This window comes from Sinohyriopsis cumingii, chromosome 2, assembly GCF_028554795.1.
Source record: "Sinohyriopsis cumingii isolate HCF-2022 chromosome 2, ASM2855479v2, whole genome shotgun sequence".
NCBI lineage: Eukaryota > Metazoa > Mollusca > Bivalvia > Unionida > Unionidae > Sinohyriopsis > Sinohyriopsis cumingii.
The window spans coordinates 62,252,674-62,268,969 of NC_142962.1; the positions used below are offsets into that span (position 1 = coordinate 62,252,674).

At 32.7% G+C, this 16,296-nt stretch overlaps 1 protein-coding gene across 1 annotated transcript in view; it reads right to left on the bottom strand.

The window, feature by feature from the left end:
- LOC149805029 (adenylate kinase 7-like) overlaps window positions 1-16,296 on the bottom strand; it is a 44,988-nt gene that overhangs the window by 22,825 nt on the left and 5,867 nt on the right. The window contains exons 5-10 of the mRNA XM_089946718.1: window positions 15,383-15,493; window positions 14,657-14,740; window positions 12,796-12,881; window positions 7,182-7,272; window positions 6,072-6,149; window positions 1,563-1,712 (exon numbers count right to left, since the gene is read on the bottom strand). Coding sequence (XP_089802844.1) covers window positions 1,563-1,712; window positions 6,072-6,149; window positions 7,182-7,272; window positions 12,796-12,881; window positions 14,657-14,740; window positions 15,383-15,493 — 600 coding nt within the window. The remainder of the gene's footprint in view (window positions 1-1,562; window positions 1,713-6,071; window positions 6,150-7,181; window positions 7,273-12,795; window positions 12,882-14,656; window positions 14,741-15,382; window positions 15,494-16,296) is intronic.

The following is a 16,296-nucleotide window of genomic DNA, read 5'->3' on the forward strand; positions in this document are numbered from 1 at the left end:
GAAAGAAGCACCTGAAGATGATGCTAAAGGAATACATCCTGAGTACAAGTCAAGAACTTCCTACTCAGAGTGAACATAGCTTGGAGGAGTATTGGACAGTAGTTATCAACTTTACAAACCCAGCAACAGGAAAATTGAAGTTAGAACTTGATTGTAGGCTGAGCATAGTTATCATGTCATTACAACATTCTAATGCTGATACAGAGAGAATATTATCCATTCTTCACAAAATACAAAGTGATTCAGGGGGAAATCCAGACCAGAGAACAACTGAGGGTCTGTTAAGTGTGAAACTTAATAAAAACAATAAATACCATCAGTGGTCAGCTGACAGTTATCTTGTGATGGTAACTAAAATGCTATTGAATTTTATAAAACAAAAATCTTCGCAGTGAACAATAAGATAAAAAGCTCTTCTTTTTTCATTAATTAACAATATACAATCTGATAATAATTAATTATTATTGCAACATTTTCCAAAAGAATTTGAAATCTGGTTCATTTTCAGAACTTGCTGTTGTATTATAGTATGAAGAGAAAACATACTATGGTAACAAATGCACATGCTGATAAAAATCTACTGGTTTAGAAGCCAATCTACTGATCAAACTTTCTCAACCTACTTGTTTGAAATCCTGGTTCTGTCACATGTATGATGATCACAGATACCTAAATTTGACTTTATGATGTAAAATGAATATGCTCCTCACCATCATCCAGCTGAATTTAAGATTTATTTTGGTAGAGCTCTATAGAAGAATATAAAAGATTTTTATGCTAAGGTCATGTTCAGAGCTTTAAATAAGCAATGAATTTGTGTCTACTTGGCAAAGAAATTTACTGAAAATGCATACTGAAATTTATATGCATTCAAACTAAACAACATAACTTAATTTTACGCATTTAGTTCACAGCCATAATCATGTATTAGATCAATATAAATTATACTTTCTGGACATGTTTTGGACATTCTATACACATTTGAAATGGTAATACCTGATAGCTATCAGAACACACACTCAGACTGAGACATATACTCAAATGCACCCTGAATTAGTCTTGGTCACTAAGCCCTTTGATATATCTTAAAAGGCATGATTAGTAGCTAGATGATTAAGACACTGACTGGTACTATAGGCTATGTTTTGAAGAGTTCACAAAATACTCCATCAATTCTTTTGAAACACTGCACCTTATTAATTCTAAACCAAGATTTAAAATCTTACCATTAGATTGAATAGTAATCTGGACCTTTGACCTCCAGACAAACCTTCTGCAGAAAGTTGGATGATGGTATGTAAACAGAACACAATTTATTACTTGGAAACCATTTCACTATGGTTGGGTTTGCAAAAGTAACCTTGACCTTTAACCTTTCAACTGCAAAATCAATAGGGATCTCTGTCTCATATAGGGCAACCAACCTGCTCAGTCTGTTGAAGGAATGTTGTAAAGACATTAGAACTCAAGTTACAGCATGGAAACTAAATTATTCAAGAAGGACATCTTAATTTTGGATTGGTGCCCTGAGAGTTGAATCTGTGCTATTCAGAATTTCTTACCTGTAAGTTTCTGGTATCTTTGTACTCCTTGATGACATGCTGTAAGTTTTCAACGATCCCTGTCTCCGATACCCAGTTAATTCTCATATTCTCCTTCACATGCACTGCATCCATTCTTAAATTCACCAGGAGCATGTCAAAATCAGCTTGCTGAAGATATAATTTAAAATCAAAAGAACACATGATATTGTAAAACATCAACTGTCCAAACTCAACAATTTATTTTGCCATAACTGATTAACACTTAACTAATCTGATAAAATTTTTATATGTAAATGTCATGTGGACTTTCTACTGTAATTCAGCTCATGGTTTCACTTAAATACTGAAATGTCTCCTCAAAGCAATATACAATGCTCCTTACAAGAATTTTATTTCTTTTACATAATACAAAGCAATCAAACAAAATGAAAGCTTTGGTGTCATAAGAATACTGTAAAATGCAAGTAGAATTCTCAAAGTTAATAAAGATTCCTTATATTGATGAAAATCCTTTAATTACCTCTGACAATTTGTTCAGAGGCATTTCTCGTATAAGATATGTGATTTCTTCTAGATTCCAAGTGTGAAGAAATTCATCTGGCAGCATTTTCATTTTTATATGGAGGATGAGAGCATTTTACAATAAGAGTATACTTGTGACCCTCTGGAGTGGGAGGATGATTGGTATCAGCAGTGTCTCCTGTCACTCCATTGCTGTTTGAACATTTGAAAACTTTTCAACCCCCACCCACCCCTGCCTATGATACAAAATTTCCAGTTCTGAAAATATACATTATCAATGTCCATACAAGTAATGTTGTTTGGTTATTAGTACCATCAACCTGATACTTGCATATTACACATACATAAGCCATCGAGTATACCACCTCATAGTGACAATGTCTCATAATGAGGTACTATAAGATAAATATAATTTTACTACCACTTAATGAAATGGCATCCGTAACTATCTGCCTTATAATGGGAACTGTATTATAATGAAGAGTGTTATATAGGGATGGGGTAATGTATAGAATAGAAAGTTTCAAATCCATGACTAAACTTGCCTTATAATGGAAACTGTATTATAATGAAGGGTGTTATATAGGGATGGGGTACTGTAAAGAATAAAAAGTTTCAAATCCATGACTAAACTTGCCTTATAACGGAAACTGTATTATAATGAAGGGTGTTATATAGGGATAGGGTAAGGAAATTTGTTCAACAAGGTTTACTAGCCTGACAACTGAAATAAATGGCAGGTGCATGAAACTTGACTGACAAGAATCTTCTCTTAACACTTCAGAATTTTATGAAACCTAGTCAACACAAATTATGGAATAAGCAACAAAAAGCTGCATTTTGGGTATGATGCTTGACAATTTGGTAAATGACACTGAAATGCAAATTTTTCAATACTGTGATAGTTGTTGAAGTGAATGTACCAACTTTTTCAAATTAGAGTATATCCCTTTAATAGATTTGATAAACTTGAAGTGCAGGATACAACAAGCCACCAGTTTATCAGAATTCTCCACACTATTCAAATATGGAGTTAGTCTGAAATGTGCATGCTTTTATACACCAAGTCGTTTTGTTGCTATATGGGCTTCAGTTATGACCTTAACATTGTATTCTGTCATAACACCTTAGGAGCCCTGAGTGGCCGAGTGGTCTAAAGCGCTCTCCGTTACGGATCACTGCCATCTCACCTTTGTCTGCGTGGGTTCAAGTCTAGGATTCAGCCAATGTGGGTATGTGAGAAAGCTTGCCAGTAGCTTCTCATGGGTCGGTGGTTCTTCCCGTGGTTTTCCCTCCACCATTAATACCGGCTGCCATGCATAACCTATTGTGTGCTGAAAAATGGCCTTAAACCCCACAACAACAACAACAACATAACACCTTATTTTCTATAGAAAATAAAACAAAAGCATCTGTTTACATTAAGCCAGTTCCAGATATTATATTGAAGTTGGGAATCAAACAACAGCTCACCTTAAACGCTTGAGATAATGTGAGTGATGCCTTTAAAATGTCATGTAACAAAGTAGAATATATTCTTTTACTGAGGATAGCAGAGATGTTATAATGTGCTTTTCTGTGAATAAGTACTGATGCTGGCATCCTTAATTAATGTAAATAGAAACTGGGACTAAGATCACACTACTTTGCTGAATCATTACTGTGCAGAGACAGTGAACCATCTGATTACATACTTGAAATGATTTTATTATGTACTTGAAAATAATGTTACTTAAGGACTGACCACTGATTTTCAGAGATATGAAGGGGTCTTAGTTTTTTAAAAAGGCTTTCTGGCCCTCAAACACTTTGAAAAAAATATTCTTGTTCTGATTTATTGAAAAAATAACCTATTATATCTATTACAACAGTTATACAATAAAATAAAAATTCTATCTTGAAGTAAAAGAAAAAAATATCCAGCTTGAAAGAAAATCCAAACCCCACCCCATCTCCTGGAAAATTAAATGATCAGTACCTAATGTATTTATGTTAATGTTCATTTAATTGTTGCTATTTTGCTCCTTGTTTTACATATTAAAAGCTGGGTTGATGAAAATCCTCCTGATTTTGAAGTGAAATATCCCAATTAATTTTGTAAATCTGATGATTTGACTCTTCTGGGCTGTCACATATAGGTAAGATTGCAGTTTCATCATCTAGACTTAATATGTTTCAAGTAACATGTTTAATAAATAATTTTTTTATAACATAAAGATAAAACTCTTTTTTCCAATCATTAGCACAGTGGCAGCAATGAAATATGAAAATAGTATGCTTGGTGACATCAATCAAATATTATGACAATAGCACTATGTCATATGCTTGGTGACATCAATCAAATATTATGACAATAGCACTATGTCATATGCATGGTGACATCAATCAAATATTATGACAATAGCACTATGTCATATGCATGGTGACATCAATCAAATATTATGACAATAGCACTATGTCATATGCATGGTGACATCAATCAAATATTATGACAATAGCACTATGTCATATGCATGGTGACATCAATCAAATATTATGACAATAGCACTATGCCATATGCATGGTGACATCAATCAAATATTATGACAATAGCACTATGTCATATGCATGGTGACATCAATCAAATATTATGACAATAGCACTATGTCATATGCATGGTGACATCAATCAAATATTATGACAATAGCACTATGCCATATGCATGGTGACATCAATCAAATATTATGACAAAAGCACTATGTCATATAAATAAAAACTGGCCAAAAAAAAGCAGAAGCATAACCATCAGTTACCAAAAATCAAAATTTATGCAATTTAAACCTCACCAAGTACAGATGGCTACTAACACTTACAAAAAGTAAATAATGAAAATTACAGCATTTCACTGCATACATGTAAATGTCAGGTTAAAATAATCACTTGACTTTGGCACATCATCTACAAATCTAGGGCTTAAATGATCACAATTAGTTATTAATAATAATGAAGGTTGTGGGTTACATGAAACTCATGGCAAACCATCTACACATGATTTTCATTCACTCAAAGTGAAAGTGGATTAATTAATATTGGCTGTGATATTCAATGGGGATTACTTAATACTGGGTGAAATATTTAAAGGTGATTAATTAATTTTGACTGGGATACTCTGAGGGGATTAATTAATACTTGGTGGGATAGTCAGAGGAAACTAATCAATACTAGGTAGGATATTTGGAAGAGATTAATTAATATTGGCTGGTATATTCAGAAGGGAATAATTAAGTTTAGGTGGGATATTCTTAGGGTAATAATTAATATTGGCTGTGATATTCAGAAGAGATTAATTAATATTGGCTGGGATATTCAGAGGAGATTAATTAATAATAGCTGGGATATTCAGAGGAAATTAATTAATATTGGCTGAGATATTCAGAAGAGATTAATTAATACTGGCTGGGATATTCAGAGGAGATTAATTAATATTGACTAATATTATGGGGAGATTAATTAATATTGGCTGGGATATTCAGAAGAGATTAATTAATACTGGCTGGGATATTCAGAGGGGATTAATACTTGGTAATACTGGGTGGGATATTCAGAGGGGATTAATTAATACTGGCTGGGATATTCAGAGGGGATTAATTAATATTGGCTGGGATATTCAGAGTGAATTTATTAATATTGGATGGGATATTAAGAGGGGAATAATTAATATTGGCTGGGTATTCAGAGGGGATTAATTAATACTGGATGGGATATTAAGAGGGGATTAATTAATTTTGGCTGGGATATTCAGAGAGGATTAATTAATATAGTATGGGATATTAAGAGGGGATTAATAAATATTGGCTGGAATATTCAGAGGGGATTAATTAATATTGGATGGGATGTTAAGAGGGGAATAATTAATATTGGCTGGGATATTCAGAGGGGATTAATTAATAATGGTTGGGTTCATGCAATTCCTTGAGAAAAGATTTACCAGTGTATACCCTAGAAAAAAATGATAAAACTTCTTACCTGGATGTCCTTTTGGAGTAATGCCTCTTCCTTTGTAAGATTCTTAACTTTTCCATTGCCAAGGCTTTGGGAAATGGACTGACATAAATAAAAACAAAAATAAATGTACAATGCACATTCATAGACAAAAGTAGTACTTTACTATTTAGCAAAGTACCGTGATGATGTCCATGAAATAAAATATTTGTATATTGTCATGTGACATTGTTTTGGCTTGCTTCATATTTGTATGTGTCAGCATGTAAAATATCATGTATGATCTAACAATGGATAAGTTTGTCACATTATGACATACAGCACAAAAGACACACATTACCTAATTTAATTTCTGATTAACCCTATAGAATGTATTGACAGAATTTTCAAAAATATCCTTGTAAGATATAATAGAAGCAGAGCTTACATTTTGTGCTTACATGTATTTCAAATGAAACGTGAAACTTTCTGACTAATTTCAGTCTTCTTCTGACCAAGGAAAAATTACAGAAATCATTCAGCTGATTTTTTCAATTTCATTTATAAATAGTGTTATTGCAAAATCCTCAGTTGATAAGAAGAATGTTTTCTAATCCCCTTAGATAATCTGAAATCAGTGAACTTAACACCTTCTAATTCAATGCTTTAAAACTATTTCTATCAAATAAACTATCAAACTGTTCCAATTAAGAGAGATTAAGACACTGATAAAAGCTCAGACCATGAAGATATAAGATGCTGCACAGAGAATTCATGATTGATAATGGAGATACAAACAGACAGATGCACATACAAGTAGACAATAACATAAAGAAATAGATGTGAAAAGGCTGTGATAAAAAAAAAAAGCTGTTGAAAGAAATATTGCATTAAAACTATTGCCTGGTGTATATGTATGTGCATATATCGGTTGATTTAAAAAATGAATTTTGTTCAGTGCGGACACTATCAAAGAACATCATGACAGATGCACCAAAAGAATTGACTCCATGATGTTACCTGATTGATTTAGCAAAAGACAACAATTTGACACTTCATTAAGAAAGAAGCATACATGAACTTAAGAGTCAAATACAAGTAAATATTGTTGGACTGGGCCCCAGAATACAAAACCAGAGATTTATGATCATATACCTTGACAATTTCCTCCAGTGTGTTGTTTGAGTCATCTTTGGCTATGAGATACCTCACTTTCGGTCTGCTGTCTGCAATATTCTGAATAATCCTGAAAAATGATTGGGTTTATATTAAATTCTTAGCAAAATTTACTATTCCAATAATATGTTATTCTTATCTTGGGTCTAACATTAAGTTATTTCAGAGTTTATGTTTATCCAGTCCAACTTAAAGTCTTTTTTTATATTAGCTCAGCATGTAATAATGCAGACTAAATAAGAAACTTGATGACTCCTTATCAAAACATGCATAAATGATCACTAATAAAACATGCAATTAAGTTAACTGTAGATAATTGTAACTACCTCTTTTCAAATTTATATTTATATAAATTTCATCAGAAGACATGTCCATGAAACCCTGGGCGGATTTATTACATGCATGACATCAAGTCATACTAATACAGTATTTTTCCAACTGACTTTATATTGCCTTCATATTTATCTTTTACAATGAAAACACAACACACTTGTCTGAAGTTGAGTAAAATATTCATATTATTTTCAGCATAAGCATTTTCACCACAAACAATGAACTAGTTTTAGACATTAGATAGAGTTGTTGTTGCTATGGGTTGTTGCTATGGAGTTAGCACCATTTTTCAGCACATGATAGGCTAAAGATAGTGGCCAAAATATTCGGTGGGGGTTAGAACCCGGGAAAATCCTGGAAGAGCATCTGACCCAAAGGAAGCTACTGGCAAGCTTTCTCACACACCACGTTTGCTGAACCAAGACTCAAACTCACATGGATAGAGGTAGGATTCAGTGATCTATAAAGGCAAGTGTCACAGACACCTGGGGTTCCCCCATTAAACAGTTATACACAGATGAGCTAAATAGTATTTTGCTATATTCTCCTCCACTCCAAACAAGAGTTCTGTAAATGACACTTTATATACTTGCCCTGTGGTTAATAATCCTTTATGAAGGCAACAGAACAGTATGTTTGAGTTGGGTGATTAATGACCAAGAAGTCTGTATGACCTTGAACTTTAGTCAAGGTATGCAATCTTGAACTGAATTTAATGTGCAAAAATCATTATTTTCTTATTAGTCTTACCATGACCATAAACTCTAACTTTTGAAACCCCTGAAGAAGTGGGGTTCATTTTTAATGTCAGTGCAAGCCATCCACAAAGCATGGTCAAGGAACTTACTCTGGAACAAAAATTATTCTGCAAAATCCAGTTTTCTTTAAGCCACAGTGACCCTTACCATGACTGATTCATTCAAAATCAAGAGGCCTCTTCCATATCTTAAGTGCATATCTTAGCAACTTTGGTAAAGGTACTAAACTTATTACTTAAACATTTCTGATCTTGCATTGAAAGTGACAATGGACTTTGACTTTCTCCAAAAGAAAACAACAGGCTTCTTTCATATTGAATGTGTAAGTCATCAACAAATATTTGGTAACATGGTTGAAAGCTGAAATTAATGTGCAGAAACTATATTTCTTTCCACAGTAAAAGTGACCTTGTCTTTTAACCTTTTGACCCCTAAATTGATGGAATGATTCCTAACACCAAATGCAAGTCCAGGCCTTGAATTTAACATAACTTTCTTTGCAGCAAGAAGGACCAGTAAATTGAGAAATTTACTTGTCTTGCTGAATCTACATTATTCCTTATCACAAAATTATGTCAGTTGTTGTTGTTGTTGTAGGGTTTAACACCATTTTTCAGCACAAGATAGGCTATACATGGTGGCCAGTATTAATGGTGGAGGAAGAACCCGGGAAATCCCCGGAAAGAACCACCAACCCACAAGAAGCTACTGGCAAGCTTTCTCACATACCCACATTGGCCGAATCCGAGACTTGAACCCACACAGAGGTGAGATGGCAGCCATCCGTAACGAATAGCGCTTTAGACCACTCGGGGCCCCCCAAAATTATGTCAGACAAATATCAAGATTTACTAGCCACTGGACTACTGATATTATGAAACCTACTGGTCAAACAGGAAATCTACTAGCCGACAAACAGGAGAATCCCACTTATTTCAAGCTCTGACATCATCCTCAAATTTAGGTCCAAATTTGTGATATAAAACTATGTTAATATGCAGAAACTATTTTTATTCTTGAACTTTGTCCTTTTGACCCCAAAACCAAGCTTCTTCCTTACCCCCCCACCCCCCCCGTGAAAGCTATCCACAAAATGTAGTCTGGGTATGTGAAGCAGAACTAATTTTCTTATGTGGAAACTATGACTTCATGCAGTCATAGTGACCTTAACCTTTAAACTGTTGACCCTAAAATTATTGATAGCAATTTTTCATATCCCAAGTGCAAGCCAGCCATAATATGTTTAAACTGTTGATAGTGGAGAACTTAAACAGGAACCATTTTTCTTCTTTCAAGGTGACCTTGGCATTTGACGTTTTGACCCCCCCACATCAAAAGGGTTCTTCCTCACCCTAATTGCAAGCCATTCACAAAATATGATAACTGAAGATTGTGAACAATTTGACCTAAAATGTGGAAACAAAATTAGTAACAGACAGATATGTACCATTTGTGTAGCAACCCAGATTCAATTTAGGAATCTGAAATGTGTTAAGTACTCAGAATAAATGCTACCCTACCCTAAGATTTTTTCATTTCCTTTATACCATGTATATTTCATAGAATAATTAGCCATAACTGATTAATGCCTAAATCAGACTGAAGGAAAGGTTTAACCTCCCCTTCCTTTTCAAGTGTGGCCTCAGGCTTTAATTGGTTTGGGTTAATGTCACAGAATAAAAGGGGCATATTTAACATCAGCCAATATATCCTCTCCTCTCTTTTCATGGCATACAGTATCATAAAGCTAAAACCGTATTAACACTTCACAAATCCAATAATTATAATCCAAGCAATGCGCTAAACACGACCAACTTGACAAAATTTACAGATGAATGAACATCATATTGAAATTACAAACATTTTAGTTGTTCCTTATTAAGAAACCTACTGTTCCTTATTTAGATTGCATTAATTCCTTTCTGGGTAAACAATGAGTATTTCAATATATGATGGCAGAGTGCTTAATACCTTTATCAATACTGAGTGAGTTTATGTCTTTTTATATAATACTAGGTCATTATGAACGACCACACTGCAGTCATTATGATCTACCACAATGCAGTATCACCTAAAAATACCAATGAAACATACAAGTAATAGGCACACTTTTAACCATGTGGAACAATCAGAGTTAATAAGATACCAGTAGAAATATGGCTCAGAAGTAATTGGGAAGAATGAGATATGGTAACAAATTAATAAGATAAAACCTTATCCTAATATTTGTTTAAGAATAAACAAGAACATAAGTAATTGTATGCAAAAAGTGCCTGGTTTAAGTATTATATTTATGTTTTAAGTCTCACAACAATTCTGCCTGAGGACTAAATCATCTTGAATTACCTTTATTTTAATTTTCAGACTGGAGAAATAATAAAATATGCACATATCAATAACAATATAAAAGAAATCACAGTGGTTTACTAAAGTTTATTAACTTTGTCGCTGAACAATAGCTTGTTACCACTGCTGTGACATGGGGTGATCCTCATCATCATCATCATCTTTATTTCCTTCCATGGAAGATTACATGATATAAGAATAAATCATCTGAATACAATCAATAAATATAAAAAAAAAAAAAAAAAAAAAAAAAAAAAATTTTCTATATTGGAATACAAATTCTTACACAATATCAATCAACAAAGTGTTCGTCAACTCATAAGTTGCAAGTTTCAGTACCTTATTTACAGAAGATAGCTGCACACTGCATGACAAAGTATGCTGCATACAGGACGAATAGCTTGGAGTTTTCTTTGTCGATTACTCCTGATGGTAACCTTTTACCTAAAAGATATTGTAGTTGCAGCTCATCTTCTGCATTAAATAACGTAATGTGCAGGCTCAGGGGAAATTTATCAGTAAGGAAATCCCAGAAAGAATTTCGAAAGTTCGACATATAAGGACAACTAACACAACAATGAAGTATCAAGTCTGTATAAACATTCCCACATCTAATACACATATCAAGCTGTGTTTGTGGAACAGCAGCCCATAGTTTAGCTACATATGTAAATACCTTAGTGTGTTGTCTAGTTTTAGCCGACTGCCACACTGAGGCAGGTCGTAAGTATTCGTGTATCGAAGAGAATCTATCAAAATCTGCTTGATTAGACATACGAACTCTCCAGAGGCTATTTTCAAGACCAACAATTTTTGACCTTACAATTTCTTTCCAATTATGTTTATCTGGAATTTCAGAATGATGTAAATAATCAGTTAGATACCCGAGCAAGTCAAACTTCTTTGAGGTATAATATAAATTTGAAATTAACCTGCAGCTTGACATGCATCCGCTCAGAATGAAGTGAAATAACGCAACGTTAAACACACGTTTAGTATGTACATTGTTAGGCATCAAACACAATCTGTGTAAAAACATCAATTTTCTTCTATCAATTTCGGACTGCGCTGATGTCCATCCTAGCATTCCCAGGGCAATGTCTGATCTTGTATGTATTGGAAAACCTTGTAAATGTTTGGCAAAATACCTCAGAGTTTTATCCAATAAAGCGAGGTCACTTTTTGAAATGTTACACCATAATTCACTTCCATAAAACATTGAAGGGAAAATTACCTTTTTAATTACATTTGCAGCAACCAAAGGATTTAAACCATTCGGTTTAATGCCAATACCAAACAGACCGTGAAAAGATTTTTTCCCTTTCTTGCATGCATCGAGTATTGCGTCATGCGACGTCAGCTTTGAGTTAATCCGGTGACCCAGGTGTGTTGCCGAATCGGTGACCGGCAAACATGACGGGCCAAGATACCATTTCATATTGATAAAATTCTTGTATTGGGGTCCAAAAATGATAATGTATGACTTTGTAACACTAAGCTCGAATCGCCACTTATTACTGTAGTCGTATGCTATATCTAACAGCTTTTGTAGATTGCTAGGATATATAGCCAAAAGTGAAATATCATCAGCTAGGGTTGGATTTCCCACAGCTAAGGATCCAATCTTTGCTCCAAATCCACTATTTTCTAACTGTAGCAGCAAGTCATTTATAAATATTGTGTACATCAAGGTTGACAAAACACCCCCTTGTCATGTAAGTTTTTCAAACTGAAGAAAAAATTGTTTTGTCTTAGGATTTACATCCATTACAGTAAGATTAAGTGGTATGAATTTGGGGTGCTTTTTAATTGCACTCTAGGATAAATAACATTTAAGTTGGAAAATACCTTTATAAAAAAAAGAAAATTTATCAAAATGACTTATTGCTTTTAAAACCTTAAATCAATGATACAGTGGTATCTTGTCTTTTTCTTCTCTCCATATTTTGACTAGTTTGAAGAAATTCAGGCATAATAGCCAAAATATATTTTTTCTCAAAATTAAATTTCGGGGTTTAAAAACCTGTCTTATCTGAGATGAATGGCCATTAAGTTTGGCCTTATCCTTTGTCCACCAGTCCACTTGCTCTAATCCATTATTATGTTTCACTATGCATTTATTTCCTATATGTATGCATAAATACAAAATTACTTACGCTCCAAGATCTTTGATATGAATTGTAGGTACCACATTTTGTCCATTTCCAAAGCAATATATGACTGAACTGTTATGCCATGCAGCCTGAAACATGTACAACAATCTTACTGTAATATTAGTGTAGCTGTCACACAGAGAATATTTTTTTAAGTTTTAAAACTAATTAAATTTCTAAAGAGCAGAATTTAGAGAACTTGAAACTATCACAGGATCTAGTGTTTAAATTATTGCATTCACCCAGTATTTCTTTACTGACCAACTTATGATATGCAAGAAGCATAGATATTGAGAGATCTGTTCTAAATATATACAAAGTGATTAATGTTACAGAAACATAGTAAAAATTTCTTTTGAAAATGATGTACCAATTATAGCAAACTTTTGTAAAAGTTTACAAGCATATAAAAATAATTAACACATGGAAGTTAAAAATTTCTAACTTAAATAATCATCACTGGTGCAACATATAATGCACATCTATAACACTGTATATACTTGCATATCAATCAGGTTCAAATGGAAAAGATATGGACCTTGATATACAATTACATAATGCTGTTTGTTCTATTAATTAGTCCAAACAAACTATAAAGACCCAGATCTACCTGTACAATAAGAAACAGCAGATTTGGTTCTGTGCAGTCTGCAGTTGGATCCAATTTACAAACGAGTACGTATGGTACATATGGGTTTCTTTTTCTTTTTCTAAGTACCCAACAGAACAACCCATACATAACCCATGCAATTCTGTTTAAAATAAACATATGTAAAATAAATGAATTAGAGAAAGATCAGAGACAGGTAAATTCTGACAGCATTTTATGTAAATTTAATATTTTCTATTCTTCCTATTATTTTTTTTAATTAAAGGCATTTCATTCAACATACATAATTTAATGTATATCAGAGCATTGGAAATAGTGTTCAGATAAATGACTTTGGAGAAGAAAGTAAATCACTGATCAAATTCTTACACACCACAAAATTTATTCTGCTTAACACTATCTCTGACCAAAACATTTTCTTCAATAAGAGATGATAAAAAGTAAACAACATTGATAACTATTGATTTGGCACCAATAATTAAAACTTAAGTGTATTTAGAGAATAAGAGTGAGAAACTTTCAGACTGTGAACAAGTTCTATCAAGCTTGGTTATATGAGTACTATTCCATACAAAAAACGCAATGTACAATTGGCAAGAATATGTAAATCCAAAAATACTGTAAATTTGTGCAAGGAAATTTATCATATTACTACATGTGTTATTTAGTTTACTATACCCATTACCATAATTTGTTCATATAAAACACACATAATAATATCGTGCCATGTGACAAATGATATCAAGATGTCATATATGACAATGGAGCCATGTCCAAGGTACTGGAATGCATTTCAAAGTCATTTCTATATGCTTTCTGCCATTCTGTCAAATAAACTCAGCATTTTTCATTATCTGATAAACAGAAGTTTGCATTGTCATCATTCCAAATGAAATTTATGAAATAGCTGAATAATTTCACACCACAGCTCATAAAAAATAGAAATCTTCAACTCATTTAACTAATCTCATTTTAAATAAAAATTTGTGTAAGATCCTATTAATATATTGAAAAGGCTTGTGTATACTTCCATGACTAGTGCTATGAATGTAGACATTTGTACACATTATTTTCAATTGCAACTTATACATGTATACTGAAGTTTTAGTGAAGCTTATATTCTGTAATGCTAAAATATAAAATAAATATACCAGAGGGATTAAACGATTTGTACAAATCTACAATATTTCCTTCTCATGGTAACTACACTGTGATGAATGCTGTTACATTAGTGCAAAATATAAATGCATTTACCTTGAAAAAGTAATGGAAAATGCTCTCTTCAGCTCCATAAGTCAATGCTGAGGCAATTACATAAGTGATCAGCTTGTTTTTGTTCTGTAATGATTAATGTAGATATAAGAATCATGCATTTTTGTTGCTATTTTAACCAACAGCTGTAATGATGAATGTAAATATAAGAATCATGTATTTTTGTTGCTATTTTAACCAACAGCTGATCAATACGAAAAATAAAAACAGACTCATAATTATAACAGCCTGTCATTTATTTAGCTAGAAAGTAAACAACTTTAACAATCAGCTTAATCTAATACACCTTTAACACTGAATATGGGGTATGGGTAGACATAATGACATATATATGGATATACACATGGATGCCCAAGTGGTTGCTGTGTCAAGCTTCCACCAAGGTAGATTCAACAAAAATTACTTTTTTAATTGAAATAACACCCAATTTAAATTCATGTAAATCATATAACAATCTCCATATCAAATAAAAGAAAAGAAATACTTTTGTTGTTATTAATCAAACACATACTACCACATAATATATAATCTGTTCTTTTTTGTGGGGGAGGGGGTAGTATGCATGTTTGCTGCATGTTAATGTTTAAGAAAATTATTATGAAATAAAATGTGTGCTAAATATGCATCATATAAACTGTATTCCCAACTGTACAATTTGGATCAATGGAGAACAGAAGAAAAAATATTTTTCTTAAGATGCAGACTTACAGTTTTCCCCATCTTTATCACAGTCTTTTCAGCACTGATGTGCTCTTTGAAGTTTGGATGTGGTTTTCTCCTCCTATAGTCATCTTCTGTGAATGGGATTTCTGGATCATCCTACAAAAAACAGAATACTGTCAGTGAAATATGGCATCTGGCATGTACAAACAAATAAATAAACAAACAAACAAACAAAATAATAATAATAATAAATTTGTTATTATTATTATTATTATTAAGTTATTTTTTATCAGTAACAAATGTTTTACTGGAATCTAATGTATTTATTTTTCTAATAATAACTGAAATACAAAAAGACAAAAGTTTCAAATTCAGGTATACATAATCCTTCAATTAAAACCTAAACCAAGGATATTTATAATTCAAAATTATTTAATCACATATGTAAACTTTCTGAAAATTTAAGTTATAGTTGCTAAGGAATGCAGTTTCCTTTGGAATTATATCCTCAACCATTTAAAGCTATCCAAAGTGTAATATCTGGGGTTAGAATTTGGAATAAATCATAGTGTATCAGGAACAACCTGCACTGCACAGACTTGTCTCTGTGAAGGTTGATTGTTTTACCCTGGCCCAATTTGCCCCTGCCTATACAAGTCAGTCAATAAACAAAAATCAGTGCATCTGAAAGTTCCTTCAAGAACCATAGAACCTTGATTATCTAAGCTTCATGAATTTAAATTAAAGTACTTCCAAAATTGAATAATGTTAAGATTATTATATGTTCAGATCATACAAACAGCAACTTAGTGATGAACAGTTTTCTCAAGTCGTACCTGCCTCAACTGCAGCATTAAGAATCAAATAACTATTTCAATAATCCACATTTTGATATTGGAGATATACAACTGTGATTGCCACAAATATTCAATAAATGTATCAAAAATAAGATCTGAGCC